The sequence below is a fragment of the Myxine glutinosa genome, chromosome 2, assembly GCF_964187855.1.
Source record: "Myxine glutinosa chromosome 2, kmMyxGlut1.1, whole genome shotgun sequence".
NCBI lineage: Eukaryota > Metazoa > Chordata > Myxini > Myxiniformes > Myxinidae > Myxine > Myxine glutinosa.
The window spans coordinates 223,696,473-223,724,388 of NC_136262.1; the positions used below are offsets into that span (position 1 = coordinate 223,696,473).

Sequence of the window (27,916 nt, forward strand, 5' to 3'; positions counted from 1 at the left end):
CTGTCCAGAGCACATTGTTCCAGAAGTGCTGGTCTTTGCCGAGGTGTTCATTGGCAAACTTTAGTCTTGCCCTGATGTTCTTTCTGGACAGCAAAGGTTTCCTCCTGGCCCATCTCCCATGAAGATCAAATTTGTGCAGCCTCTTTCTAATGGTAGACTCATGCACTTTGACATCAACAGTGGCAAGAGCTACCTGTAGGTCCTGTGATGACATTCTGGGGTTCTTAGAGACTTCTTTCAGCATCTTGCGGTCTGCTCTCAGGCTGAACTTGCTGGGGCGGCCTGGCCTGAACAAGTTGGCAGTTGTTTGGAATCTTCTACACTTGTAGATGATCTTCCGGACAGTCGAATGATTGATTTCAAATTGTTTGGAGATCTTTTTAAATCCCTTCCCAGACTCGTAGGCATCTATAACCTTCTTTCTGAAGTCCTCAGAGAGCTCTTTTGATCTAGGCATGGTGACGCCGCACACTTCAACAACAAAGAGCAAACCAAACTAAATGTCTGAGGTTTAAATAAGACAGGTTCCTCCAAGATCCTCTCCAACGATGTTCTTATCATTTGCACCTGAGCTGGTGCACCTGAATCCAATTTTAGGTATTTGAAGTAGTGATAAATGTAGGGGTGCACTTACTTTTTCCACATGCGAAATTTGCATTTACGTTTATTTAAATTATACAATGGACTACAAAATGTAAATGTTTCATGATATTTGTTGTATTATATCACCTTTATCTATCAATATTGTTGAAATGAAGATCAAATAGCTGTATGTTGAAATATGTTGAAAAAGTCAAAACTTTACATGGGGTGTACTTACTTCTTCACGTGACTGTATATTGGCACGCTGGCACCTTTTTCAAATAACTCACAATTTTCTCTAAAAATAAGTTGAAATCGACAAATGTATTTGGCCTCTACAATTCTTTATTTCACTGTTAATATTACAGAACCTTTGTTTTTGATTCAGAGCTTAATATATTCTTTTAAATCAGAACATAAAAATAAATGCCATTGACAAAATTATTGACACCCTAGACTTCATGCTTGGTAGCACAGCCTTTGGACAAAATAAGTGCAGTCAAGCCCTTCCTATAGCCATGAATGAGCTTCCTACACCTCTCTACTGGCAGTATGGCCCACTCTTCATGTGCAAACTGCTCCAGTTATCCCAGATTTTAAGGGTGCCTTCTCCCAACTGCTGTTTTTAGATCTCCCCACAGGTGTTCAATGGGATATAGATCTGGCCTCATTGCTGGCCACTTCAAAACAGTCCAACGTTTTGTCTTGAGCCATTCCTGGGTGTTTTTTGAAGTGTGTTGGGGTCATTGTCCTACTGCAAGACCCATGACCTTCTACGGAGACCCAGCTTTCTGACAATGGGTTGAACATTGCGCTCCAAAATGCCTTGGTAATCTCCTGATTTCATGATGCCATGCACACATTCAAGGCACCCAGTGCCAGAGGCAACACAGCAACCCCAAAACATCACTGAACCTCATCCATGTTTGACTGTCGGGAATGTGTTCTTTACCTTGAAGGCTTCATTTTTGTTTTCTGTAAACATAGAGATGATGTGCTTTACCAAAAAGCTCCCAGAAGGATTTTGTCTTGTTCAGGTGTGTTTTGGCAAACTTCAGTTAGCCTTTCTTATGTCTCTCTCTCAGCAGTGGGGTCCTCCTGGGTTTCCTACCATAGAATCCCCTTTCATTGAGTTGGCGACAGATGATGCAAGTTTAAACTGTCGTACCTTGTGTCTGAAGGTCAGCTTGAATCTGTTTGGCAGTTGATCGAGGTGCGTTCTCCACCATTCAAACAATCCTTTGCTGCAATATTCAATCAAGTTTTCTCTTGCGGTCATGTCCTGGTAGATTGGCTTCCTGATAGACCATGGGCCTTAAACTTCCTGATAACATTGCGTACTATGGTGGACACAGGAACATCAAGATCTCTGGAGATGGACTTGTAGCCTTGAGATTGTCCATGCTTGGTTATAATCTTGTGTCTGACCTCAGACAATTCTCTGATTTTCTTTCTTTTCTCTATGCTCATTGCGGTACACACAGTGACACAAAATAGCAGAATGACTCCTTTTCTGCATTCAAACTGGTTGAATGAGTGATTTATTTTATTTTATTGCAGGCACCTGCAACTCACCATAGGTGAGTTCAATTCCAAAGTAAAGGAGAATCACCTGCTTGAAATCTAATTATTTCTAGCAACCTCTAAAAGGTGCCAATAATATTTTTCGGGCCATTTTAGGATTTCTGCGTGGAATCAGCTACGATTTAGTAATTTTTTCAGCTTTTTTTGTTTTGTTCCACAGCAAACCAAAGAAATACATATGTGGATACCAAAATATTTTTTAATTCAAATAATTTTCTGGAAGAAATGGTGCATTATTTGAAAAAAGTGCAAGGGTTCCAATATTTTTGGCAACGACTGTATATATATATATATATATATATATATATATATATATATATATATATATATATATATATATATATATATATATATATATATATATATATATATATATATATATTTATATATATATTATATATATATATATATATATATAGATATATATATATATATATATATATATATACATATATATATATATATATATATATATATATATATATATATATATATATATATATATATATATATATATATATCACATATATATTGTTGCGGTTTTGAGTTTGTACAGTGAGTATAATAAAGGTTAAAATTTCCCCCTCATAGTTAGTCACACAAGCAACATGTAGCCTCGCGATAGTGTAGTTATTCCTTCGTATTTGTGAGCTTAGTCCTTTTCCTATGTTAGTTCTGCATTGAGTAGAGTCAGGAGAATAGGTCCTACTTCTACCGACTTTCCAGCTTCCCTAGCCTCATGCCCCTTTGCGCTGACTTTGGTTCATTTTGGGCGAATTAACACGAGGCAGGCCTAGGAGGGTCGGGGCGGAGCCGAATGAGGGGCGGCAGAAGCGCTGACGGTAAGCACGAGCCGCCAATCAGGGCTCAGAGGTGGTGGTGGCAGCATTGCGTCACAGGGCGTGGTAAGAAGGTTCGGGGGCGTACCTATATAACCCATCGCACAAAGCCCCCGAGAGGACTCGCTAATGAACGGAGGACTGCCGAGAAGGACTCGCACTGACTGCTGCCCAGGGAGAACTCGCGCGCACTGACCAACCCGGAGGAATCGTTGAAGAGGAGTTGTGAGCGTCAGAGAACTGTGAGAGCTACGCGGGTGAAGAGAGACGCGCATTAACCGGAATATGCGTTATTATAAGTGACGCTCGGTTGAGTTGGAGGCCGATCCATATACAGTGCATTAAGTCACGCGAGTGAGAACGGCTGTGTAATCGCCAGCCGCGCTGAGAGTCCCGCATTTGCCGTTCCACCTCATCGGCTGCCTTTGTTTGGGAGACGCGCTACGAGGTTCCTTCCACTGACTGCTGCCATCTTCGCGGGACGTGCTGGGACCGCGGAGAGCCGGACGGGGCCGTTCCTGGATGACCACGTCGACGCGTCTGGCTGGGACATCAATCCATCTGCAATTCCCTGTGTGAGTGTGACGGGCCTGAGTCCGGAGGGTAAGATAAGACTGACTAAGTGCTGCTCTGTGTCTCTGCGTCCCCGATCATTGTATATACGTGTGGGGATAATTAAACCTGTGTTCTTCCTTTTTCCATTCAATCGTTCCTGTGGTTTCCTCATTGGCTGAGCGTGGTACGAATAGAACCGCTCGAATCGGGTTCCACTACTAAGACTGCATGAACCACGTGGTACTCAATCCGCTCGGCGTACCCAAACCACACGTGGCTCATGCGAGGCTTGCTTCCTCGCTTCCGTGGCGGCGCAGGGAATTAGGTACGAGCGAGAGTTGGTCCCGAAACCCGACTTTGCGTTTGCCCGGAAAGGACGTTTCAAGTCTCGGTTCCGTCAAGCCCAGAAAGAACACGGGAATTAATCCCCCCTTGGTAAGGGGAAGAAGGGCGGCGAAGAACCGTAACAATTGGTGTCCGGGAGTGGGATTTGGAACCCTAACCAAATTTCTTTGGACAAATTGGCTCCAAATTACGAGCGACCAAAATTTAGTTATTAAGATAAAATTTTAAAATTCGTACCATGGCTAGTCAAGACGGTCGAATGCCGGTGTGGGTAGATGATGAGGAGGAATTAATGACCCAGGACCCACGGGAAGAATTGGTAGAAGAGGAGGAAGCAGAAGAAGGGCCGGCAGCAGGGGTAGAAAATGGCGGCGCCTCTCACGTGGCGGCGGGAACCGAGCCCGCTGTACCAACTGTTTTTGACCTGTGGCAATTCATGACACAATTCGGCGCGTACATGGCAGAGTCAATAAGGGACAGGAAAGAAGAGAGGAGGAACATTTTAAAAAATGGGGGATCGATTGGCTAATCGGATGGACGCCATAATAGAGGAATCCAAGTGCAACATGGACACCACGATAAAAAAAATGGGGGAGGACATTGGGCGCAGGTCGAGCGGGGAGGCCGCATTGGTACGCGACGAGGTGACACTATGTGAGGAGCGCGTGGGGAGCGAGCTTGGGCAGAGCGCAGCTAAGTTGACCGAGGGTATGGAAATCGTGACACGGGGTGTAAAAAAACCGACGGTCGCCGAATTGGACAGGGAAAATTCATGCGCGCCGGCGGTCGTCGAAGAAATTATTATAATTGAAATTGCGGCCGAAGAGACGGCAGAGTCAGAAAATAAATCGCGGGAGAAAGAAATGGAATGCACACAAAGTTCGTGTTTGCATCGTGATGCCATGCTTGCTATCCCCAATAAAAGTTTGCAGGTGTTGCCGGAGAAGAAGGTCCCCAAGGTGAGTAGGAGTGTGTTTGGCGCGAAAAGGTTTTTGGCACGCTTGGAGCATAGACGAAACCCGGCGGTCGTGGAAGGTCCATGGCAGCCATTTTGAAGAAAAAAAAAGGAAAAAAAAGGTGCCTCCTCCTTTTTTTCAAAAAGGCAGGATGCTAAACATGTTTTGTTTTGTTTTTGGCCTAATATAACAAATGTCATGAAACATTTACATTTTGTAGTCCATTGTATAATTAAAATAAACATAAATGCAAATTTCACATGTGGAAAAAGTAAGTACACCCCTACATTTATCACTACTTGAAATACCTAAAATTTGAATCAGGTGCACCAGCTCAGGTGCAAATGATTAGATATATGATATATTAGATAAATGATATATGATACACTTTGTTAATATGAAATTTCTCAAACCTAAAACTTCCCCAAGAAAGCAGCCAAGTTCGGTATAAACATGTTATTTATTTTCTTCAAATCAAATTCCCCAATCGGGATATGATAAAGACAAGTGGCTGGAAACGAAGACAAAACAGAATGGAAGAGTCACAACAACAGATCCTCCCTAGAGCAGCAAAAGTTAGTGGAATCACAAAACTTTTTTTTTTAAACAATTTGGAAATTCAACAATATTCATCCCTAAAGTAAGTGAATACTGTACTGTGTATAACAGCATGGCCATTCAATAATTGCCATTTGCAAGACTGCCGATCTCAACTTTACATTCCCAAACTCCCCCCTTGGCTTTACCTTAATATATCTATAAACCCTGATCCAAATAGGAGCTGGCTCATAGAGATCAATCCTCAAAGGAAAATGCCTCCATTTGAACAAATTAAATAAATGGCCTATAAAAGCCATCATGAAACAACAACTGAGAATAAAACAGCATTTAAGCAGTTCACAACACAGGAGCAAGGGCTATGATATAATCCGGTTTTTTGCATACTGTAGCGCAGAAAAGAAAATGAAGTACCATACTACAAGAAAAACTTAGTTACCTTCCGTTGCAATCAAAGCGAAAATTTATTTAGTCTGCCTACTGTATGTACAACACTAATCGTACCAAGTGTGCTGTCAAATAACAGCAATAACCTGGATTGGTTATGCAGCCTGAAAAGAACTGGTGTGATTCCAAAAAGATTCTTGTTCTCACACTGAACAAAATATTATTGTTCTCACACTGAAAAAACTATTTTTCTAAGTTACAAAACTTGGGGGAAGCCCATTTGATAACTTAAATGAGTAAGTAACATTGCTATTTGTCTATAAGATGTGTTTCTTAACAATATTATTAGTGCACAACCGGGGAACTGTGCATGCATAAATGTGAACAGGCAGTATGTGCAGTTTGTAGGTATGAAACCAACAAACATTAAATGACCTCATCACCATCCCCTTGAGCTTTGCTATTGTAACAGGCTGTGTGTGCAACAAGAATGATGTAATAGCCATAACCATAATGGTGACATAACTATAGCAAAGATAAAATTTCAGCTGGAATCTGGATAGCTTGAGTTTTACAAAAGGAGCCGATACTTCAACATATATTACGGTGCATTTGTATCCTCTAAAAAGTTAATCTTCACTGAATGTAGACAACTCCTTTAAGCTGCACAGCTAGGGCTACATCATTCGAGGCGAGTCACATTTGGCACATTTTCAGAAAGCTATGTGTGTTGAAATTCCATCATTTTCATTTTCAGAAAGAAGTGTTTATAAATATAAACCAATGCAATGCTTTTAAACATTACTCCAACGTAGAAATGATTATCATTGTGATATATAAACAATCAAGAGTGGTATTTCTTGCATTTCAATACCTACTATGCATTCATCAATCTGACAAAGACATCCGGTATGGTAAACAAAGGAGGGCTGTGGAAGATCTTCCATAAGGATGGTTAAGTTCATGATCCTGCTCTGAAACCCCCACGATGTCATAGTCGAGTCTTTGGCTATGATGTGTAGCCCGTCTGACAGACATCTGGCATGGTAAACAAAGGAGAGCTTCGGGATTGGAAGGGGCAAGGAGGAAGATCAGATCATGTACAGAATGCTGGTGCTGCCAAAGCAGTTTCTCTGGCTCGGGTAACAATCCCGGATGAGTCACCACTCCGACACAGGAAGTCAGGACAAGAATTTGGAATTTGGCAATGGCGATAGCTCATCTACTCTTCGCGAAAGACACAGAGGGATCACTAATGTCCACCAACAAATGAGGGCAGGTGGGACGCCAGTTTAATGTCCATCCGAGGGTTGACACAAATGTTGATGAATCACCTTGCCTGTGAAGATTCAAACCTAGACTAGACAGCTTAGAGGTGTGTGCATACCTCTACGCCATCCTGTTAGCCCTCAAATATGGAGCATACATAATCTCGAAATGCAAGTTGAGGTGTATGAGTATCATTTAAATTAAAGCCTTGTGCGTACAGTATTCAATTAAGAATAATTGTGGCTGTGCTTGCCGCTCCAAAATAAGATACAACTTAGAATCTTAATGTCCTCGTACTTCGTAGGAATTAATTTGCATCATAAAGTACATCATCCATCTTGGAGGGAATATTAAGCCATTGTTGTACCATCTATAGTTCCTTCAATAGATGTCAAAAATGTCTCAATGTAGGAAAAAAAACAACAAATTGACCATCATTGACATGTTAGCAAATAAGCAAAGTATAAATCCCTCCCTGTTAGTTCTCCACGAGGATGGCAAGGGGAAGCCATCGATTATTCCATTCCAAGATAATCTGTTGTTCAACACCTAAGCTCCACAAGAGAACCCTAAACTTAAAAATTGAATTTATAACACTTATTTCCCTGATATAAACCACCTCAGTGGCCCTTTAGGCTCTGTTGAGAGATCAGATTATAAAAACGGGGTGACTTAGTGTTATCTACTATACCTGTGTTATTATTTGTGCACTTCATATACAGGGTGAACCAGAAATATGGTCATTTTTGAAATTCATGTGAAGGAAATAAAAAATTGTATTTCAAAATAAATTCATTCATGACATTGAAGTACATAACATGCATCTTTATTATTTTTGTTTTTTACTGATTTCGTTTTGCAGAAGTGAGCCCAATGACGTGGTTTATGCAAGATGGTGCAACCTCCCACACCGCCAGAGTGTCCATGACCACTGTAAGTGCGCTCTTTCATTTTTTTCATTTCCATGTCATTTCCAGAAACGGCGATATTCCATGGCCAGCGAGGTCACCCGATTTGACTGCATGTGATTATTTATTGTGGTCACATCTAAAGGACAAAGTGTATGTTAACCATCCACAAACTCTTCATGAACTTAAGGAAAACATCAGACGTGAAATCAATGATATTGACATGGTCATGTTGCAGAACGTCATGAATAATTGGCGTCCAAGATTGGAGGAATGTGTCAGACAAAATGGTGTGCATCTCCTAGATGTTCTTTTCCACAAGTAAATGGCATGTTATGTACTTCACTTTCTTGTAAGAATTTGTTTTGAAATACAACTTTTTATTACCTTTACACGAATTTCAATAATGACCATATTTCTGGCCATACATATTTTGTTTCTGGCCATACATCTGGTCATACATATGTATTTTCAATAATGACCATACATATTTTACTTTTACATACATGGAGAAAGTATTTTTTATTATCACAACTGTATGCCAAATCATGTGCTTCCATTACATAGAATAACATGTGAATGCATTATTCTAGACTCTAGAGCTTGTTTACAACTCACTTGAGTTGAATCCCTAGAATGGTGTGACTGTGTGTCAGTGCCCAAGCTAAGTTTCAAATGAAAATCTGTCAAACTAGGGTTCAGCTTCTCTGATTATCTTGATCTATCAGATTTACGTATCCCATCATTTGTTCTCTTGCTCCAGGAAGGTAACCAAAAACACTGCCCTCTAATTATAACTGCTACTGTTCCAAATGTCATTTGGTCAAAGCAAAGAAAAGCAGGCCAAATACAAAGACAAGTGCTATGATTCAAACGTTGTTAATTTTGGTGATGATTTCGGTGCTGAGCACCAAGCCATCCACATCTTCACTTAAATTGACAAGGAAAAGAGTAAGTGGTAGGTATGTTCTCGGACATCACGAAGCGACATTCCCTTGAGGCACTTCCAGTGCTTACGGCCAGACTTTGAACTCGTTCACCCTCACTCATCGCCTCCCACACAGTACCACACTTCCTTCCGGAGCACACGGCCATGCTCATCTATCCTTGCATGTTCCCTCCCACCACTGCCACTTATACCATCTGCTGTACCACTTAGATTTTATGGACCTTTGTTCACCTGGCATAAAACAAAAATGTGCAAGTGCAGCAAACAGTTTAGCTTGTTGCCGTGCATGTGCACAAAACTAGAGAAGGTGAGTGTTGCAGAAGCAATGATGCAGCTACAACCACAATGTTGAATTTATGCAATCTCAGTAGTCATGCTTCTTCCATATAACTCAGGTAAGTTTCTTCCATGCATCACCAACATCACCATCAATTTTAATACCAGATAATGCAAAAGAACACTGAAACTTCAGATTTTAAATTAAGTATATTATGCACAGATTCAGATGAGCAAAAGTTTTTTACTCCAGATGCTACTATCAAGGGAAGGACCAGTGGTAGTGGTGGTTGAGCCCACGATTTTGACATTGCGTTGGGATAATCACAACAAGTCAGGAACACTTCACGGCTATAATTCATTTTGGAGAGTTTGCCAGTCCATTGCAGAGCTAACATCCGTGGGAATCAAAGCCACACCCATGAGGGTAATGCAACAAGGCTCTACCCACTCCACCACCAAGCTGCTGTGTTTAAGGACCAGTGAAATTAAGTTATAACCAATAAAATAAAATGAACAGCGAATGACCGATCAATTATGAAAACTAAAAGCAATATGCCTGCCACAGAGTAATTGCGTTATTTTACATTTTAAATCAAATGTGATATATCTTTGGACTTTTGGACCATCCATTTGAATACTGCCATATCATGGTTAAAGGAAGGAAAGTAACATTATGTTTTAGTGATTAATAAGCAATCATAATGCCACATTTGGATCACATAATTAAGCCAACATTTTCACTTCTTACAAGTTGTACAAAAATCATTGCATAATCTATTTATATATTGTGAACCGTGGTGTCTGTTCGTGCGTATGTCTGTCTCCCGTTTACGGTGGCGACTTCCTGTGCTGCGTTTGAAAAGCTGCGCACGCAGGCAAAGTTCAACATTCCCTTTTTTCCCCCCATCCAGTAATCTTTAAAATCAACATGAATATCTGGATTAAAGTAGATTTAATACAGATCTTCAGGGAGTAACACTCAATTTAAATTAGCTATATTTTCGAATCAAAGCCCTCTTTTGAGATAAATACAACGTCCAGCCACCCGATATTTCACCACCACTTTGAGGTGGGCAGTATAATTAGCTCAGAGCTTTGGCTCTGAGTCAAATCAAGAGTGCAACACAATTAACCTTTTTACATGAAATCGTTTAAATTGATAGGTTAACTTAAACTTTTCCCGTCACTGTGGACAGATACTTTTGCTTGTGCTTTATATGTTAACAAAACCTAGGATAAATGCATCAATGTGTAAAGGGCACACACATTTGTACTGCACCACTCTATACAGTATGTTGTTTGTGATACTCTTCTGGCTATAACAAACATGTGATATTACTGTCTGATGACCATGTACTTTGAAATACTTGGTGTGGAAGAAGGAGTAGTTTAATGCATACACAGTACAGCACAGTATATGTAAATTAAGTAAATAAAGAATATTATGAGTAGACTAATGGAGATTTACTAAAGGTGCATTCTAGATGTTTTAAATACATTTCATTTATCGAAAAGCCGCAAAGGAAAACGAATGTCTGAATGATAAATGAATTTGTGTTGTTGTACCTTTGTGGTTACATTGTGAACTCCTGCTTGTTTCATTTGAGGATCATCCCAGGCCTTCGGTAGGCAGTCCCCAAGGCCTTAGTACAAGTTATGTCAGTGATCAGCGATGGTGAGTTTCTAAAGCGTACTATAGTTTTTTACATAATTTTCACAGGTTCTTCTTCTTATTTTACACCAGCTCTGAAAAATAATTTTTTTAATCTTCAATAAATAAAAACTATAATGTTAAATCATGATTGCATTGAGATATCAAACCAGAGAACCATCATCATCTGTTCACTTCTGGATTCGGGAGCAAGGTCCGTGTCGATCGCATTTCAAAATCATAATTGTATTGAGGAATTTCTGAAACCTCCTGCCTACCTTACAACACCCGCTGGGACGCCTAAACGTTCCACAGAAGGTTATTATATTTCCTTTTAGTTAAATATGCAACTGTACTGGTTACTAAACACTTCCGCATGTCATGTGACCAGAATTTTCTGATTCCTCAGCTCTGATTGGTGTACGTATGTGGGGACATACGGACAGACAAATGCTGTTCTAGATGGCATTGCCCTATGGGCTACACCGTAAAAAGAAACAACACTCCAAAATTTCCCATAAGGATTAATGAGTAAATCTAAATTATGGCTCACAGGACAGCTTAGAGGTCTACACACTTGCCCCTGAGCTGTCAAGCATGGGTTCAAATCTCGACCCAGATATAAACTGTCACCCTGGTTTTTTTGTATGCATGGTCATTGTCTAAATGTATGTGCTGTCCATTGGGGAGATGCTAAATCAGGGACCCATCTGCCACAACTGCAGTCGCGTAAATTCCTTCAAAAATCTTTTTCAGACCACAAGTCAGAATGCACCTAATTTGGGTTACACCATTAGGCCAGGGTCCAGATAAGCTGCAGGTCCAGTGGTCCTATTTTTATTATTAGATTATCTGGAATTGGAATTCCAGAGAAGGTATTGTCATCGTGCACCGTCCGTCTGTCCATCCGTCCGGCTCCTATTTCCACTTCTCTGGCCAAATTGCTTGGCCGATCCGGCTGAAATTTGGCAGCAAGGTTCTGCTCCTGACTGGTGATAGGGCATTGCAAAGCTCGTTTAAGTCACATGATTTTAAGTAGGTCAAAATGGCGGACTTAGTAAATTCCTTCAAAAATCTTTTTGGGTTACAACATTATGCCGGGGCCCAAGATAAGCTACATATCCAGTGGTCCCATTTTCATTATCATTATAATTACCTTAAGCATAAATAATACTTGCCATGCAGAGATGACAATATTAAAACGATTAATTTTTTATCCCCAACCAATAAACTTCCACAGAACCGATACTGACATTTCTTTCAGGTTCTAAGGCTCTTGGAGGAGCTGCAACACATATCACACATATGTAAATACTCGTATATGACACAGCACAGGACTTGACTTCAGCCCAACACAGCCATTGGGGGAAGCGACATAACTTCCTGTGGTACTCTGAGTACTGGCAATGCCATCATTGTAGCATAGCTTTTTCTCTCCACAATCAGTGGGGCAATCGATGAGAAATTTATCCCGCCACATGGATGACAACCATTGGGGTTTGTCCATGCTCCATGCGCTAAATACTGAGCATCAAGCAAGGAAGCAGCACGAACCAATTTTTAAATATATGGTATGACTCGACCAGGCTCAGAATCAAACCGCTGGCCTAGCTAGCAGACTCAGAGCAGATGCTCCAGCCATGATACAACCGAATCTGATGATATCCAACACTGCACCAGGAAATCACATGAAAAAAAACTAATTGAAGGTCCAATTTAAATTATTTGATCTATGACAAAAATACATCTGTACATGCATAAATGTTTATTACACTAAAAAAGTAAAAGTTGGCCCCTCCAAAGGGCATATGAAAGCAGATAAAAACTGGGTTAACCCTGGAGGCAATGTAAACTGCTAGTCTTATTGCCTCACTTGCAAGAAATTAGAATTACATTGTAACCGATATGATTCAACGGCTATAGCATCACCACCAATAGCAATCAAGTGACATCACAATCATCAATACAATACATGCATCTATAGTAATGCATTAGCTTTACCAAATTATCATCCCGGATGAAACATGCTTTTGTTTCAGGTACTCGGCAAAAGTTATAAATGCCCATATAAAAGACCTGACATTGGACATTTTGTTAGATCGTACACCAGCATGTTCAATATGTATTTAACAAGGCAGCATAACTGATTGATATTGAGGACAAAAACAGTTGAACAATTTAAATCTATCAACACAACAATCACAGTCACACCTACCTCTCTGGCAGTGTTCTGCTGTCCAACAGCGCTTGAGGCGAAGCCCATTTTTGAGAGTGTAAGCACACCGTGAAGTTTCCCCAGTTTCAGGATCAGTGCTGTCAGCCAGAGCGTAAGAAGGCATGAAGATGGAATCGGCAGCAATTGGAGCCGTGACGATGGGAACAGCACCAGTTTCAGAATTTTCATCAGGTGAGCTTGGAAAAAATGCAGATGAAAACGATGACTGGGATTGGATGGAGGGAGCAGCCCCTGTACAGACATCACTACAGTCTTGAGCCAACTTGTTGTTTACAAAGTAGTTGATCTCCACCGAATCCAGAATGAGGGACCAGTCCACAGTATCCAGGTAGCAGAGGTCAGGGTTCTTCTCGATGCGCACTGCTCCACGGGTGATGTTTGTCAGGCTTATCAAACCAATCTCTTTGAGATTCAGCATTTCAAAAATGACGAGGGCATAGTTAAAGAAGAGACGTGTACCACGGATGATCGTCAGGTTAGGAAAGAGGTTACGGAGACTTTCGAGACCCGCAACACGATAAAGTAGTAGGTATTCAGTGATGACTGTCAGGCGAGGAAAGGAGAGGCCAGAGAAGTGCTCGGGTCGTGTGTTTGAAATTAGAACAATCTGCAGATATCCCTCAATGATGGTGCAGTGACTGAGGTCATCCAGCATGGTGATGTTGTTGCGTACATCAAAGGTATTACAAACTACAGCAGTTGTTTGGAAATATGGGAAGGTGGAACAAAAAGGGGGTGGAGGAAAAGAAAATTAAATCAAAATATTTCTGTAAACAACAATTTACATCAAAAACATCAAAACATTAATCATCCTTTAAAGTCAGTTTAGCAAGTTTAGTGGCTCTGAAATTTATGGGGCAATTAAACAGACATTTTTCAGCCAACCATATATATATGTATCCATGTCCAAATGACAAACGAAATATGTTGCATATTTATAAATTAACTTTTATTCATGCATATTGATCTTTATTCATGCATATTTAACGTTTACGGAAAATTTCCGACCATTTTGTGATCTTTTTTTTTCTGGGATATTGGCTATTGGCTATTGGCTATTGGCTATGAGTTGCAGCAGTATGCAAACTTTCAGCTTTATCCCCCATCTAGACGGTACTAAACATCTCTACCAGTGAGTGAGTGGTTAGAAAGGGCTTTATATATTAGATAAGAGGTGTGTGTGTGTGTGTGTGTGTGTGTGTGTGTGTGTGTGTGTGTGTGTGTGTGTGTGTGTGTCATTGGTTGTTATCTCTATTTACGGGTTTCAGGGGGTGGAACTGAGTCCTCCCCAGGGGACCCAGGGTATCCACTTTCACCTCGGTAAGGGACCATGGTTCATGGAACAAGCTGTTAAACTTTTTCAGAGTTTTGTTCCAATGACTCTTTTCAGGATCCTCACCGAACCCCGGATTGTCTCCAGTTGTAGTTCATTTGTGGTAATATTCCCGGGGATGGTTTTTTAAATCTCAGTGAGGTTCTTCTTTATCATTCCTTTTGCTCCAATTATCACTGATACCATTTCGAATTTCGATGCTCTTCACGTGTGTGTGTGTGTGTGTGTGTGTGTGTGTGTGTGTGTGTGTGTGTGTGTGTGTGTACACACCAACTATTGCATATTTTCTGTGGGTTTCAGGGCCAGGTCACACCCCTTTCCACCTCCAAGCAAGGAAATTCTCTGTATGAGTGTGTAATGTACGTCTGAAAATCATTGAAATAAAAAACAGCTCGCTCAATCGCCACCAGATTTTCCTTGTGATGGGGATACCCAGGTTCAAGTCATGGGCACAACCACCACCCTCTCTCTCCCCCCAACAAGGAAATTATCTCTCTCTCTCTCTCTCTCTGTCTCTGTCTCTGTCTCTGTCTCTGTCTCTCTCTCTCTCTCTGTCTCTCTCTCTGTCTGAAAATCTTTTCTGCGTGACGTGGGCGACCCAACTTGTTAAATATAAAATGATGATTATGCAACATTAAAAAAAACACATAAGCATAGAGCATGATGGGTTTTTTACGTTTCTTTTTCACCCTAGCAGGTAAAATTATTTCATGGTGTGTGTCAGCATAAGCATATTGTACTTTCTCATGATAGAAAATGCTCAGAAGCTCTCGTCTACGCCCTCACGACTACCAGATCAATTGGAACTAGAATGGCACTTGGTGGAGCACATACATGACATGACCAAAAATATGCGAACACCCATTCTAATTATTGGATTCGGCTGTTTCAGCCACACCCTTTGCTGGCAGATATATAGAATCAAGCACACAGCCATGCAATCTTCATCGACAAACATTGGCAGTAGAATGGGCCATACTGAAGAGCTCAGTTACTTTCAACGTGACACCGTCATAGGATGCCACCTTTCCAACCAGTCAGTTCGTCAAATTTCTGCCCTACTTGAGCTGCCCCGGTTAACTGTAAGTGCTGTTATTGTGAAATGGAAACGTCTAGGAGCAAGAACAGCTCAGCTGCGATGGGGTAGGCCACACAAGCTCAGAGAACGGGACCGCCGAGTGCTGAAGCACGTAACACGTAAAAACTGTCTATCCTCGGTTACAACACTCACTACCTAGTTCCAAACTGCCTCTGGAAGCAACGTCAGCACAACAACTGTTCGTCGGGAACTTCATGAAATGGGTTTCCATGGCCGAGCAGCCGCACACAAGCCTAAGATCACCATGCGCAATGCCAGGCGTCGGCTGGAGTGGTGTAAAGCTCACCACCATTGGACTCTGGAACAGTGGAAACGCGTTCTCTGGAGTGATGAATCACACTTCACCACCTGGCAGTCCGACGGACTAATCTGGGTTTGGCGGATGCCAGGAGAACGCTACCTGCCCGAATGCATAGTGCCAACTGTAAAGCTTAGTGGAGGAGGAATAATGGTCTGGGACTGTTTTTCATGGTTCGTGTTAGGCCCCTTAGTTCCAGTGAAGGGAAATCTTAATGCTACAGCATACAATGACATTCTAGACGATTGCGTGCTTCCAACTTTGTGGCAACCGTTTTGGGAAGGCCTTTTCCTGTTTCAGCATGGCAATGCCCCTGTGCACAAAGCGAGGTCCATACAGAAATGGTTTGTCGAGATTGGTGTGGAAGAACTTGACTGGCCTGCACAGAACGCTGACCACAACCCCATCGAACACATTTGGGATGAATTGGAACACCGACTGCGAGCCAGGGCTAAGCACCCAACATCAGTGCCCGACCTCACTAATGCTCTTGTGGCTGAATGGAAGAAAATCCCCGCAGCAATGTTCCAACATCTCGTGGAAATCCTTCCCAGAAGAGTTGAGGCTGTTATAGCAGCAAAGGGGGCTACAACTTTTTGAATGTCATGCTACATATTTTATCATCGTTTTTGGGCTCATCTCCTCGTGGTGAAGAATCACTTGGAATTTTTTTTAAATATCATATCCAGATCCAGATTCGGATATTCCCCAAAATTGAATCAATTCATCTGTCACATACCTAATCTGTCCAGAAAGTTTCATCCGAATCCATCCTTAACTTTTTGAGATATCCTACTCATGGACAGACAAACAGGGTTGAAAACGTAACCTCCGTCCATCTTCGGTTTTTTTTTTTTGGTTTTTTTTTGTATACTGAATCGAGGCTTGTGAAAGAGCTGACATTTACTTCACAAACAAATCAACCAGACAAACAAAATAATGAAAAAGAGGGAGCGGAAGACAAGAGAAGGGGAAGCACACAAACACTTGAGAGCACACAACATTTAAGAGCAGGGAGATGTGTGGGAGGGAGAGGGCTTGGGGGGAGGAGGCGTGGGAAGGGGGGGGGTGGTGGAGGTAATAAGCAAAACCATCAAAATAAATGAAATTTAGAAGCTTATGTTCATTACAAGTGCAGTCAATTGGACATCCATAATTTCTCACAACAACACCTTAATGGTGTGCACATAACAATACCATATTGAGCGAGAGAAAAGAGATCAAGTAAAAGTTTAAGTCCTATTTAATGCCTTTTGTCTGCTTTCTGGTTGGCTGAAGAAAGCCAACCAAAGCCAAAGTTGGTAGGCAACAAAAAGCTGTTGTCACTTCTAAATCTTCTGCAGACAATGAATTATCAGAACCTGAAGTACTTTGTACATTGCTTTGCTCGGTCAGCCAATTCAAGAATACTTTGGTCAATTGACCAGAGAATTGAAGAAAACGTATTGGATCAGTTCAAAAGTCTCAGTCCTTTGAACTGTTAGCTGATGATGTGACAGATACAGCAGTTACAGAGCAACTGCTGCTCTTCATCCAGTATGTTGCTGAAGATGTCATCGTCCAAACAAAATTTGTAGCAGTGAGAGATGTGTTGACACAATTTACAAGTCCCGATGCTAAATGTCTCCATGCAGTGATTTCCCAGACTCTTCAAAACTGGGCCGAGAAGGGAGGTAGGTGCCTGTCATCGCCAATAACTGAGGGAGCTAGTGTTATCGTGGGAAAGAACATGGGCCTGGCTGCTCAGTTAACAGAATCACTTAATCCGCAAATGCTTAGCAATCACTACCTGCATTTGCCATAGGCATGCTGTGGCCTGTTCAAACTCCACAGATGACATAGCTCACCTGAAAGTGGTCGAGGAAGTTCTCCTTACTTGCTGGAAGTTTTTTGATAACTCTCCGAAACGTTTGGCTGCATTTGCTAAGACTCAACAGGAACTGCATTCATGACATTGTCAGAGACTGCGACGAAAGCAGTTGGAAATTTTGTTTTTTTAATCCACATGGACAAGATGGTTGCCAATTAACAACGCAATTGATGGGATATACCAGGACTACTTACCATTACTTCTGACTTTCCGTTCTATGGAAATAGATCCCACTGCACATTGGTCTTCTTCGCAAGGTTGATAAAGTCAAATACCTTAGGGCTGCTTATAAGATTCATGCAGTGCTGTTCTCACTTGCATCACTCAGCAAAGAACGCCTTCTGGAAGGGCAGGGTCCATTTTTCACTATGGATAACCATGATGTACTAGTGAGAATGAAGTAATTTATCACAACACTCAAAGCAGGTCTTAGTCCCTCAGGGCGATTGGCACTGTGGGGTCCTGAACGAAGTGCTTTTCAAGAGGTTCAAATGAGCAACCTGCTTTTCTTTCTTTTTTTTGTATACTGAATCGAGGTCCGTGAAAGAGCTGACAACCGCGAGGGAAAGACAGCACAGGGGGACCATGAGGGAAAGACAGCACAGGGGGACCGCGAGGGAAAGACAGCACAGGGGGACCACGAGGGAAATACAGTACAGGGGGACCACGAGGGAAAGACAGCACAGGGGGACTGCGAGGGAAAGACAGCACAGGGGGACCGTGAGGGAAAGACAGTACAGGGGGGCCGCGAGGGAAAGACAGTACAGGGGGACCACGAGGGAAAGACAGCACAGGGGGACCGCGAGGGAAAGACAGCACAGGGGGACCACGAGGGAAATACAGTACAGGGGGACCACGACGGAAAGACAGTACAGGGGGACCGTGAGGGAAAGACAGTACAGGGGGGGACCACGAGGGAAAGACAGCACAGGGGGACCGCGAGGGAAAGACAGCACAGGGGGACCGCGAGGGAAAGACAGCACAGGGGGACCGCGAGGGAAAGACAGCACAGGGGGACCGTGAGGGAAAGACAGCACAGGGGGACCGCGAGGGAAAGACAGCACAGGGGGACCGCGAGGGAAAGACAGCACAGGGGGACCGCGAGGGAAAGACAGCACAGGGGGACTGCGAGGGAAAGACAGCACAGGGGGACCGTGAGGGAAAGACAGCACAGGGGGACCACGAGGGAAAGACAGCACAGGGGGACCGCGAGGGAAAGACAGCACAGGGGGACCGCGAGGGAAAGACAGCACAGGGGGACCGTGAGGGAAAGACAGCACAGGGGGACCACGAGGGAAAGACAGCACAGGGGGACCGCAAGGGAAAGACAGCACAGGGGGACCACGAGGGAAAGACAGCACAGGGGGACCGCAAGGGAAAGACAGCACAGGGGGACCACGAGGGAAAGACAGCACAGGGAGACCACGAGGGAAAGACAGCACAGGGGGACGGCGAGGGAAAGACAGCACAGGGGGACCGCGAGGGAAAGACAGTACAGGGGGACCACAAGGGAAAGACAGCACAGGGGGGCCGCGAGGGAAAGACAGTACAGGGGGACCACGAGGGAAAGACAGCACAGGGGGACCGCGAGGGAAAGACAGCACAGGGGGACCGTGAGGGAAAGACAGCACAGGGGGACCATGAGGGAAAGACAGCACAGGGGGACCACGAGGGAAAGACAGCACAGGGGGACTGCGAGGGAAAGACAGCACAGGGGGACCACGAGGGAAAGACAGCACAGGGGGACCGCGAGGGAAAGACAGTACAGGGGGACCGCGAGGGAAAGACAGTACAGGGGGACCGCGAGGGAAAGACAGCAGAGGGGGACCGCGAGGGAAAGACAGCACAGGGGGACCACAAGGGAAAGACAATACAGGGGGACCGCGAGGGAAAGACAGTACAGGGGGACCACGAGGGAAAGACAGTACAGGGGGACCACGAGGGAAAGACAGCACAGGGGGACCGCGAGGGAAAGACAGTACAGGGGGACCGCGAGGGAAAGACAGCACAGGGGGACCATGAGGGAAAGACAGTACAGGGGGACCACGAGGGAAAGACAGCACAGGGGGACCGCGAGGAAAAGACAGCACAGGGGGACCGCGAGGGAAAGACAGCACAGGGGGACCGCGAGGGAAAGACAGCACAGGGGGACCACGATGGAAAGACAGCACAGGGGGACCACGAGGGAAAGACAGCACAGGGGGACCGCGAGGGAAAGACAGCACAGGGGGACCATGAGGGAAAGACAGCACAGGGGGACCACGAGGGAAAGACAGTACAGGGGGACCACGAGGGAAAGACAGCACAGGGGGACCGCGAGGGAAAGACAGCACAGGGGGACCACGAGGGAAAGACAGCACAGGGGGACCGCGAGGGAAAGACAGCACAGGGGGACCACGACGGAAAGACAGTACAGGGGGACCATGAGGGAAAGACAGCACAGGGGGACCACGAGGGAAAGACAGCACAGGGGGACCACGAGGAAAAGACAGTACAGGGGGACCATGAGGGAAAGACAGCACAGGGGGACCATGAGGGAAAGACAGCACAGGGGGACCCCGAGAGGTAAAAACAGTACAGGGGGACCGTGAGGGAAAGACAGCACAGGGGAACCACGAGGGAAAGACAGTACAGGGGGACCGCGAGGGAAAGACAGCACAGGGGGACTGCGAAGGAAAGACAGCACAGGGGGACCGCGAGGGAAAGACAGTACAGGGGGACTCGAGGGAAAGACAGTACAGGGGGACCGCGAGGGAAAGACAGCATAGGGGGACCGTGAGGGAAAGACAGCACAGGGGGACTGCGAGGGAAAGACAGCACAGGGGGACCACGAGGGAAAGACAGCACAGGGGGACCGCGAGGGAAAGACAGCACAGGGGACCACGAGGGAAAGACAGCACAGGGGGACCAGGAGGGAAAGACAGCACAGGGGGACCACGAGGGAAAGGCAGTACAGGGGGACCATGAGGGAAAGACAGCACAGGGGGACCACGAGGGAAAGACAGCACAGGGGGACCACGAGGGAAAGACAGCACAGGGGGACCACGAGGAAAAGACAGTACAGGGGGACCGCGAGGGAAAGACAGCACAGGTGGACCACGAGGGAAAGACAGCTTATTAAGTATGTCAAAAAAAAGAGGGATAACCTAATTAACAGATTCAATGCGAGCAGCTGTTTCTGCCTTTCAAATCTTCGATCTGAAGTCTGTTCCACCTAGAATGTATCCAGGTTTTCCTGAATATGGAAAAGAGGATTGCAATACTCTAGATACCCACTTCTTCCAGGCTCTAGAAGACCAAAGGAAGGCTGTGGATGAATGGGAAAATTCCAGGCTCCCTCATAAAGACGAGCGAAGATTACCTATCTGCTTCCTAGTAGAAAGAAATATAGTCACAACATAATCAGAGAAATACCTACAAGATAGGTGGGCACTCAAGCATCTTCTGAGATCCAAAACTACATATGGGCCAGTTTACCCCCAAGCTTCTCCACATTGTAGAGGTGTGCTTATCCATACCATTCAGCAATGCATGACCAGAACATGGAACTAGTGCCCTGAAGAGGCTAAAAAACAGACCAAGAAGTTATCTAAAAAAAACACCATGCTAGAAGCTCCAATGCATGCTTCTGTAAATGGACCACCTTTCACTGAGAGTGAGGATGTTGTTGCAACTGCTGTGGAGAAGTGGAAAACAGCCAAAACTAAAGCAAAGTCGATGGTGCGCCATCGCAAATCCCCACGCTTCCAACCTAAAGTAAAGTTGAAAGATGCCAAAAAGTTCCAATAGGGATGACCCAATATCAAATTTTGAGTTAAAAAAAAAAGATTCTGTTTTGACCCTTACGACACTGAGTTCCCACTGTTGCATGAATTGGGGGTCAGATCTAAAAACTAGTTATTACCTCTGCCACCAAAGGTGGATGGAGGTTATGTTTTCACCCCTGTCTGTCTCTGTCTGTCTGTCTGTCTGTCTGTTTGTTTGTCTGTTTGTCCGTTTGTGAACAAAATATCTCAAAAAGTTGTGGTCGGATTTGGACGAAATTTGGCAGAGATGTAACATATGTGACAAGTACGAAATGATTAGATTTTGGTGAAGATCCGGAATCGGATCCAGTTAGTATAATTTTTTAAGTGATTCTTCACCATTGAGTGATATGGCCAACCAGGCGGAGGTATGCTCTCTACTGAGTGCTGTTCTAGTACATTTGATGTGTTCCCCAATGTCGATTGCATGTATCCAGTTCGTAGAATTTCTTAAGTGATTCTTCACCATTGGGAGATAGGGCCAAAAAACGGTACATAGCAGGATATCTCAAAAAGTTGCGGACGGATTTGGATGTAACTTCGTGGACCGGTTGGGTGTCTGACAAGGACAATTCGATTCGATTTTGGTGAAGATCTGAATATGGATTCGGATATGAGAATTATTTTATTTTTTAAGTAATTCTTCACCATTGGGAGATAGGGCCAAAAACGGTACATAGCAAGATATCTCAAAAAGTTACAGATGGATTTGGACGAAACTTGGTGGACAGGTTGTGTGTGTGACAAGGAAGAATCGATTCAATTTTGGTGAAGATCAAGAACCGGATCCAGTTAGTGGAATTTTTAAGTGATTCTTCACCATTGAGTGATATGGCCAACCAGGCGAGGTATGCTCTCCACTGAGTGCTGTTCTAGTACATTTCATGTGTTCCCCAATGTCGATTGCATGTATAAAGTTTCATTAATGTTTTTAAAATTTGGCCATAATTGCATTTTTTGGTATTTGAACTTTTGACCCTGCCCAAAAGCCCCATGGGTCAGGGCCGAATTTGATACTGCTCTCACACCTTCTTGCCATTTGGTGATCATAACTACTAAGTTTGTTGAATTTCTGTACAACCGTTTAGAAGGAAATAGCGTGACAGACAGATAGAGCCAAATACAATATCTCCCCTTTTTTGTGTTTTGCTTTTTTAAAGCATGGGGATAACTAGAAGGAAAATTCCACGTAGACAGAGTGCCTCTATCCCTTATTCTCAAGCTCATTTTATGGATATTGTTCATACCGGTATGCAGTGTAACAGACAGTGAGGATGCTATTGTTTTGCAGATTGCTGCAACAGCACAGTCATTTGGTATCAGTCCAGCTTTCGTAGGTGAGTTGTAGCCAGCACCATGGAAGTGTAAAATAAGATTTTTCCAGCTTTTATCAGGTTTTCTTTAACAACAAAAATTACATTTCACTTATCACTTTTTTCTTTATATAAAGAAAGAAAAAACAAGGAAGAGCAGTTCTGCTGAATAAAATGGTCGTGTTTTGGTGTTGCATCTTACTATAATTCACCAAATGTCCGTCCGTCTGTCTGTCTGTCCGTTCGAAGGTACCGTAAAAACGGCTGAACCGATCGCAACAATATTTTGAGTGGGTAATCCTGGGATCTCCAGGAGTAAAATAGGCTATTTAGTTTTCCCAATTTCAGCTTTGGTCTCCAGCATTCTCAGGTTTGGACTCACGCATAACATTCGCGTTCGGATAACGTTCATTGTGACGATGTTGTTTTCCCGGGTGCCGCACAAACGGCTGCACCAATCGCTGCACAGTTGCACTGATCGGACTCGGTGACCTCAGACAAAGACCTTTTATAAGGACACGGGTTGAATCCCTGCTTGAGAGAATTCTAACCCATTTCAACTGAAGGAAACACATATTGGGAGTACATATGACATAGCGATTTTGAACACGATTATCGATCACGATTCACGATCACGATCATCACGATCACGATCATAGTGTATCGATCACTGTGGGACATTTGGTGAATTATAGTAAGATACTGTTTAGATTTTGATGATTTGCGTGTGATATGATTTAACGGATGTTTATATGAATCGTTTAAAATAAAAAAAAGCCTTCAATTTCTGATATTTTACCTTTTCATTTGGGCCTCCCAATTGAAGCCCTGCCCGTAGGGCGGGTACCGTTGTGAGTATGAATAATAAAAGCTGAAATTTCTGAAAAATAACTTCTTCAATAAATCAATGGCCAATGACCTTACCACTGTCATTGATGGTTGTAAAAGTATCCATGGTGTTTTGTGACTGCATTGGAATGTGGTGAACGTGTCAAAAAATAACAAATTTGCTGAATAAAGTAATAATTTAATAGCATAAACATTCTGACAATGATGAATCCTTGATTGAGTCAAATAATTTACATTGAATGCCCATATACTCTACCATAACATTTCCGAATTTACACCCATAAATATCAGAGGTTTGAAACATGTAGTTTGTTGTATAAAATGGCTGAGAATGCATGAGAGATTATCTGGACCCATCCAGTGAAGGGAGGCCTAGGCAGCCTCCATACACCTGGCATTGGAGGTTTTCACAAACCTACCTTTTATTCACTGTACAGGTATTTGAGAAAGTGTGGAGAGCCGTTGTGTGATGCAGCCACTTTCAGGGCAATTGGACCAGGGGTTCACAAAGACACAACTTTACACAGACACAACTCACTCTTATATACTGTATTATACATATAAGTATAGATATACAAGCTGGGTCACCCGATCAAAATTTGGTTATTTAAACTTGAGTAAACTATCAAGAAGATTGATGTTTACAGCTGTAGCAAAAAAATCAACCAGGGAGAGCACCACGACAATATTGGGACAAATTGTCTCATTTCCTTGTTTGAGGTCATACAGGATTGTGGGATTGTGCGATGACTATTGCACATGTGGTCTCGTGACGACTGTGGACCGTTTGCATATTGATCTTCATTCTGCATATGGAATATAAATACTTAAATACAATTTGGTTCGATTATTGACGAATAATTCACCTTTGACGCAGGAAGGGACGAGGTGTAAGCCAAGTTCTGCCCCTCTCCTCCCCACCCACCACCCCCGAGAGGATGCTGATAGGTCAGAGCGGCGTTATTTTTTGTTTCAACATTGATTTGATTAAGAATCACAATATTTTTATTGTCCGTTTGTTTGTCTGTCTGTGAGCAGGATATCTCAAAAAGTTATGGACAGTTTGGGTATGTGACAGGACGGTTAAATTTTGGTGAAGATCGAAATCTGGATCCGGATACTAGAATTTTAAAGTGATTTTTTGCCATTGAGAGATATGGCTAAAAAAGTTATATAGCATGATATTTGAAAAAGTTATGGATGGATTTGGATGGAACTTTGTGAACAGGTTGTGTGAGTGACAAGGAAGGATCTATTAGATTTTGGTGAAGATATGGATCCGAGAATATTTTAAGTGATTGTTCACCATGATAGGTTTCTTCACTTCACTTCACCATGATCTGGAAAATATGATATATAACACGATATCTCAGTTACGGGCGGATTCAGACAAAACTTGCAGGACATGTTGGGTGTGTGACTGGACGGGTTGGTTAGATTTTGATGAAGATCTGAATCTGGATCTGGATACTAGAATTTTTAAAGTGATTCTTCACCATTGAGTGATCGGGATAAAATGATATATAACATGATATCTTTAAAAGTTATGGATGGATTCGGATGAAAATTGGTGGAAAGGTTGGGAGTGTAACATGGATTTATCAATTTGATTTTGGTGAAGATCTGCATATGAGAATATTTGAATCTTGAAAGTGATTATTCACACTTGAGAGATGGGGCCAAAACGATATACAGTATAGCCTGATATTTCAAAATGTTGTGGAAGAGTTATGCGAAAACTAGGTGGATAAGTTGGTTAGGTGACAAGAACAAGGCGATTCGATTTTGGTTCAGGTCCAAATCCAGATCTGGCCTATCAGTGGGATACAAAACATAAACTGTTCAGCCTGGCGGAGGTATACGCGATACCAAGTGTCGTTGTAATTTATTTAGTATTTCAAAACACTGGAAGTTGGAAATACGCATATTCTAAAATGAAGGCACCATGGACTGGCCCAGCAGGCAAGTTTTGGGATCAACGTTTTGACAGCAATGCCATTCCAAGCTTGGCTTTCAGTTATGGAGAAGCTTTGCGAATGAGACTGGCATCAAAAAGAAATGAAACATCCATCGTTCAGACCACAAGAGTATATTTTAAACCACCACCACCTCTCAATGAGTGATCGGCACCTAGTGAAGGAGGATCATTTTGTGTTTGTATTATGGGGCCATGTGAAATTTCATAAAAACCCGCACCGTACTCTATGTACAGAGCGTCGGTGCTGCCGGAGCACTTTCAGCAAGGCTTGGCAAGGGTTACACTGGGTGGTTTGCCATTGCGTTCCAAGCGTTGTTTTATCGGTGCTCCATCCTTTTAAATGCTGAACGCCAAACAAAGAAGCAAGGGTAATGAAATGTTAATTCAAAGCAAACTAAAAGTGCCATCCACTTATCAAAAACCAATGTTCTTATCTGCACAATAATTCACTTGTTTGTTTATTGGTTGTAAAATACCCACTTTATGCTCTTTAAACAGGACAATCTTTTTATGGCTTTCTGATGGTAAACAGTTGTAGCACAATCTACTCAAAATATTATAGTAAAAAAAAATATATATATATATATATATATGTATATAAATAATAATAATTGTAAATAAATAAATTATTATTATTGTAAATAAATAAATAATAACTGAGTATCTGAGTCTTTACCGCGGATTTAAATAACTTGAACCATCCCAGTCTCGTCTTCCTCTCTCACTCACTTACCCTCTTGTTGCTGATGTGTGAAGGTTTCCCCCACTCCCTCTCCCCCTCACGACCACCAACCGTCTTCCTCCTCGCCATTCCACACCCCACACGGCCACACCATATATCTCAACAGTCACCCATTTCCCACCCCCCACCACCCCGAAGGGCCCCGAATCCCTTCTTACTTTTCGAGCCGACATGGCTCAGAGAAGCAACGAGCAAGAAACCAAGAAGGAGCGCCGACGGAGACCTTCTCCCAGCAGGCATCCCCAGGATAACCCTCGTGCCTGCCGCGCATCTCCCGCCTTCGGTGTTCCCTCGAATGTGCTCTCTCTCCCGATCACTGGTCCCGCTCCTGATGCTTTTCTCGCCGTCAAGTCCCCATTGGGGGCCCCTCGGCTCTCTCTTCATGGAGTCAAACCACGATCCGCCGCCGCTGCTGTCAACAGCTTTCGGTGAAAACGACACAGGAATGCAGACAGGACGCCGCGGCGTGACAACGAAGGAGTGTAAGGGTGGGTGTGGAGGGGGAATGAAACAAAACAATGAAGGGAAAACGCGGACCGGAGTCGCCGCACGACGAACAATGCCGAGAGGGGCTACGGCGGGTACCACCCGTGCGCGCCTTAAATCGGGAAAATGGCGCACGGCTCGCGTGCGCCTCGTGAGCGCGATCCGTGCGGCTCGGAATCTCGACGAGCCCTGCTGTGCTCGAATCCTTCCGTAAGTGCGGCACGTCCGCGCTCTGCACGACGCCGCGGGATGCCCCTTACGCCGCCTAGCGTAGCACGCGCAGCACGGCAAGGAGCAAACAGCACGGCGAGCGCAAGGGGATGGCGGGGACCGAGGAGGTGTTTCACAACAACAATACGCTGCACGGTCACATGGGCAACAGAAGATCCGAATCGGGAGGGGGCACTGCACCGTTAATTAATAAAAGCCAAGGTAGAATGTTCATCGCAGCATGGAAGCAGAGAAGGGGTGCGGGGAGGGGGGAAGGATCACAGCACAGTAGGTGACACGTGTAGGGATAGATCAGCCAGGTGAGACAGCCGTACTATTCACAGCCCTGCTGCAGGTACGTACGCTCGACGATGATGCTCACAGCGCTCGAGTCGTACTGAGAAGCGTCACGATCTTGACCGACAGTCGTCACAGCAATTGTACGATGGGCGTGCGAAGCGTCCTGGGAAGTCCGGAGGGCGAGTCTCCTCGCCCGTGCCTCATTGGTCCCGTGAGTGGCCAAAGCATCTCGTGAGGCGTCCATCACAAGGAGATCCCCACGCCCGGGCCACGTCCTCAAAGCCATCGTCGTTCCGAAAACAACACTCGGTGTTTCATTCATTTATATATAGCCCCACGGCCCCACGGCCCCACCGCTCCTCCACACCATCACCTTCACGTTTTAAAATTATTTCCCACATTACGATTGGCTTGTCCATCAAGTAGAGGAGCTGTACAGTTGGGCAGTGTGTGCAATTAAGTCAATCTCCATGACACCGAAGGAAATAATGGTGATGGTGTTACAACAAATTGCAAAGCTTATTTTATAGTCAT

At 43.7% G+C, this 27,916-nt stretch overlaps 1 protein-coding gene across 1 annotated transcript in view; it reads right to left on the reverse strand.

The window, feature by feature from the left end:
- LOC137420800 (insulin receptor) overlaps window positions 1–27,082 on the reverse strand; it is a 352,072-nt gene extending 324,990 nt beyond the window's left edge. Inside the window, exons 1-2 of the mRNA XM_078772308.1 lie at window positions 26,545–27,082; window positions 13,078–13,788 (exon numbers count right to left, since the gene is read on the reverse strand). Of these exons, the coding sequence (XP_078628434.1) occupies window positions 13,078–13,788; window positions 26,545–26,770 (937 nt within the window). The 5' untranslated portion in view covers window positions 26,771–27,082. The remainder of the gene's footprint in view (window positions 1–13,077; window positions 13,789–26,544) is intronic.
- Between the last annotated feature and the right edge of the window lie 834 nt (window positions 27,083–27,916).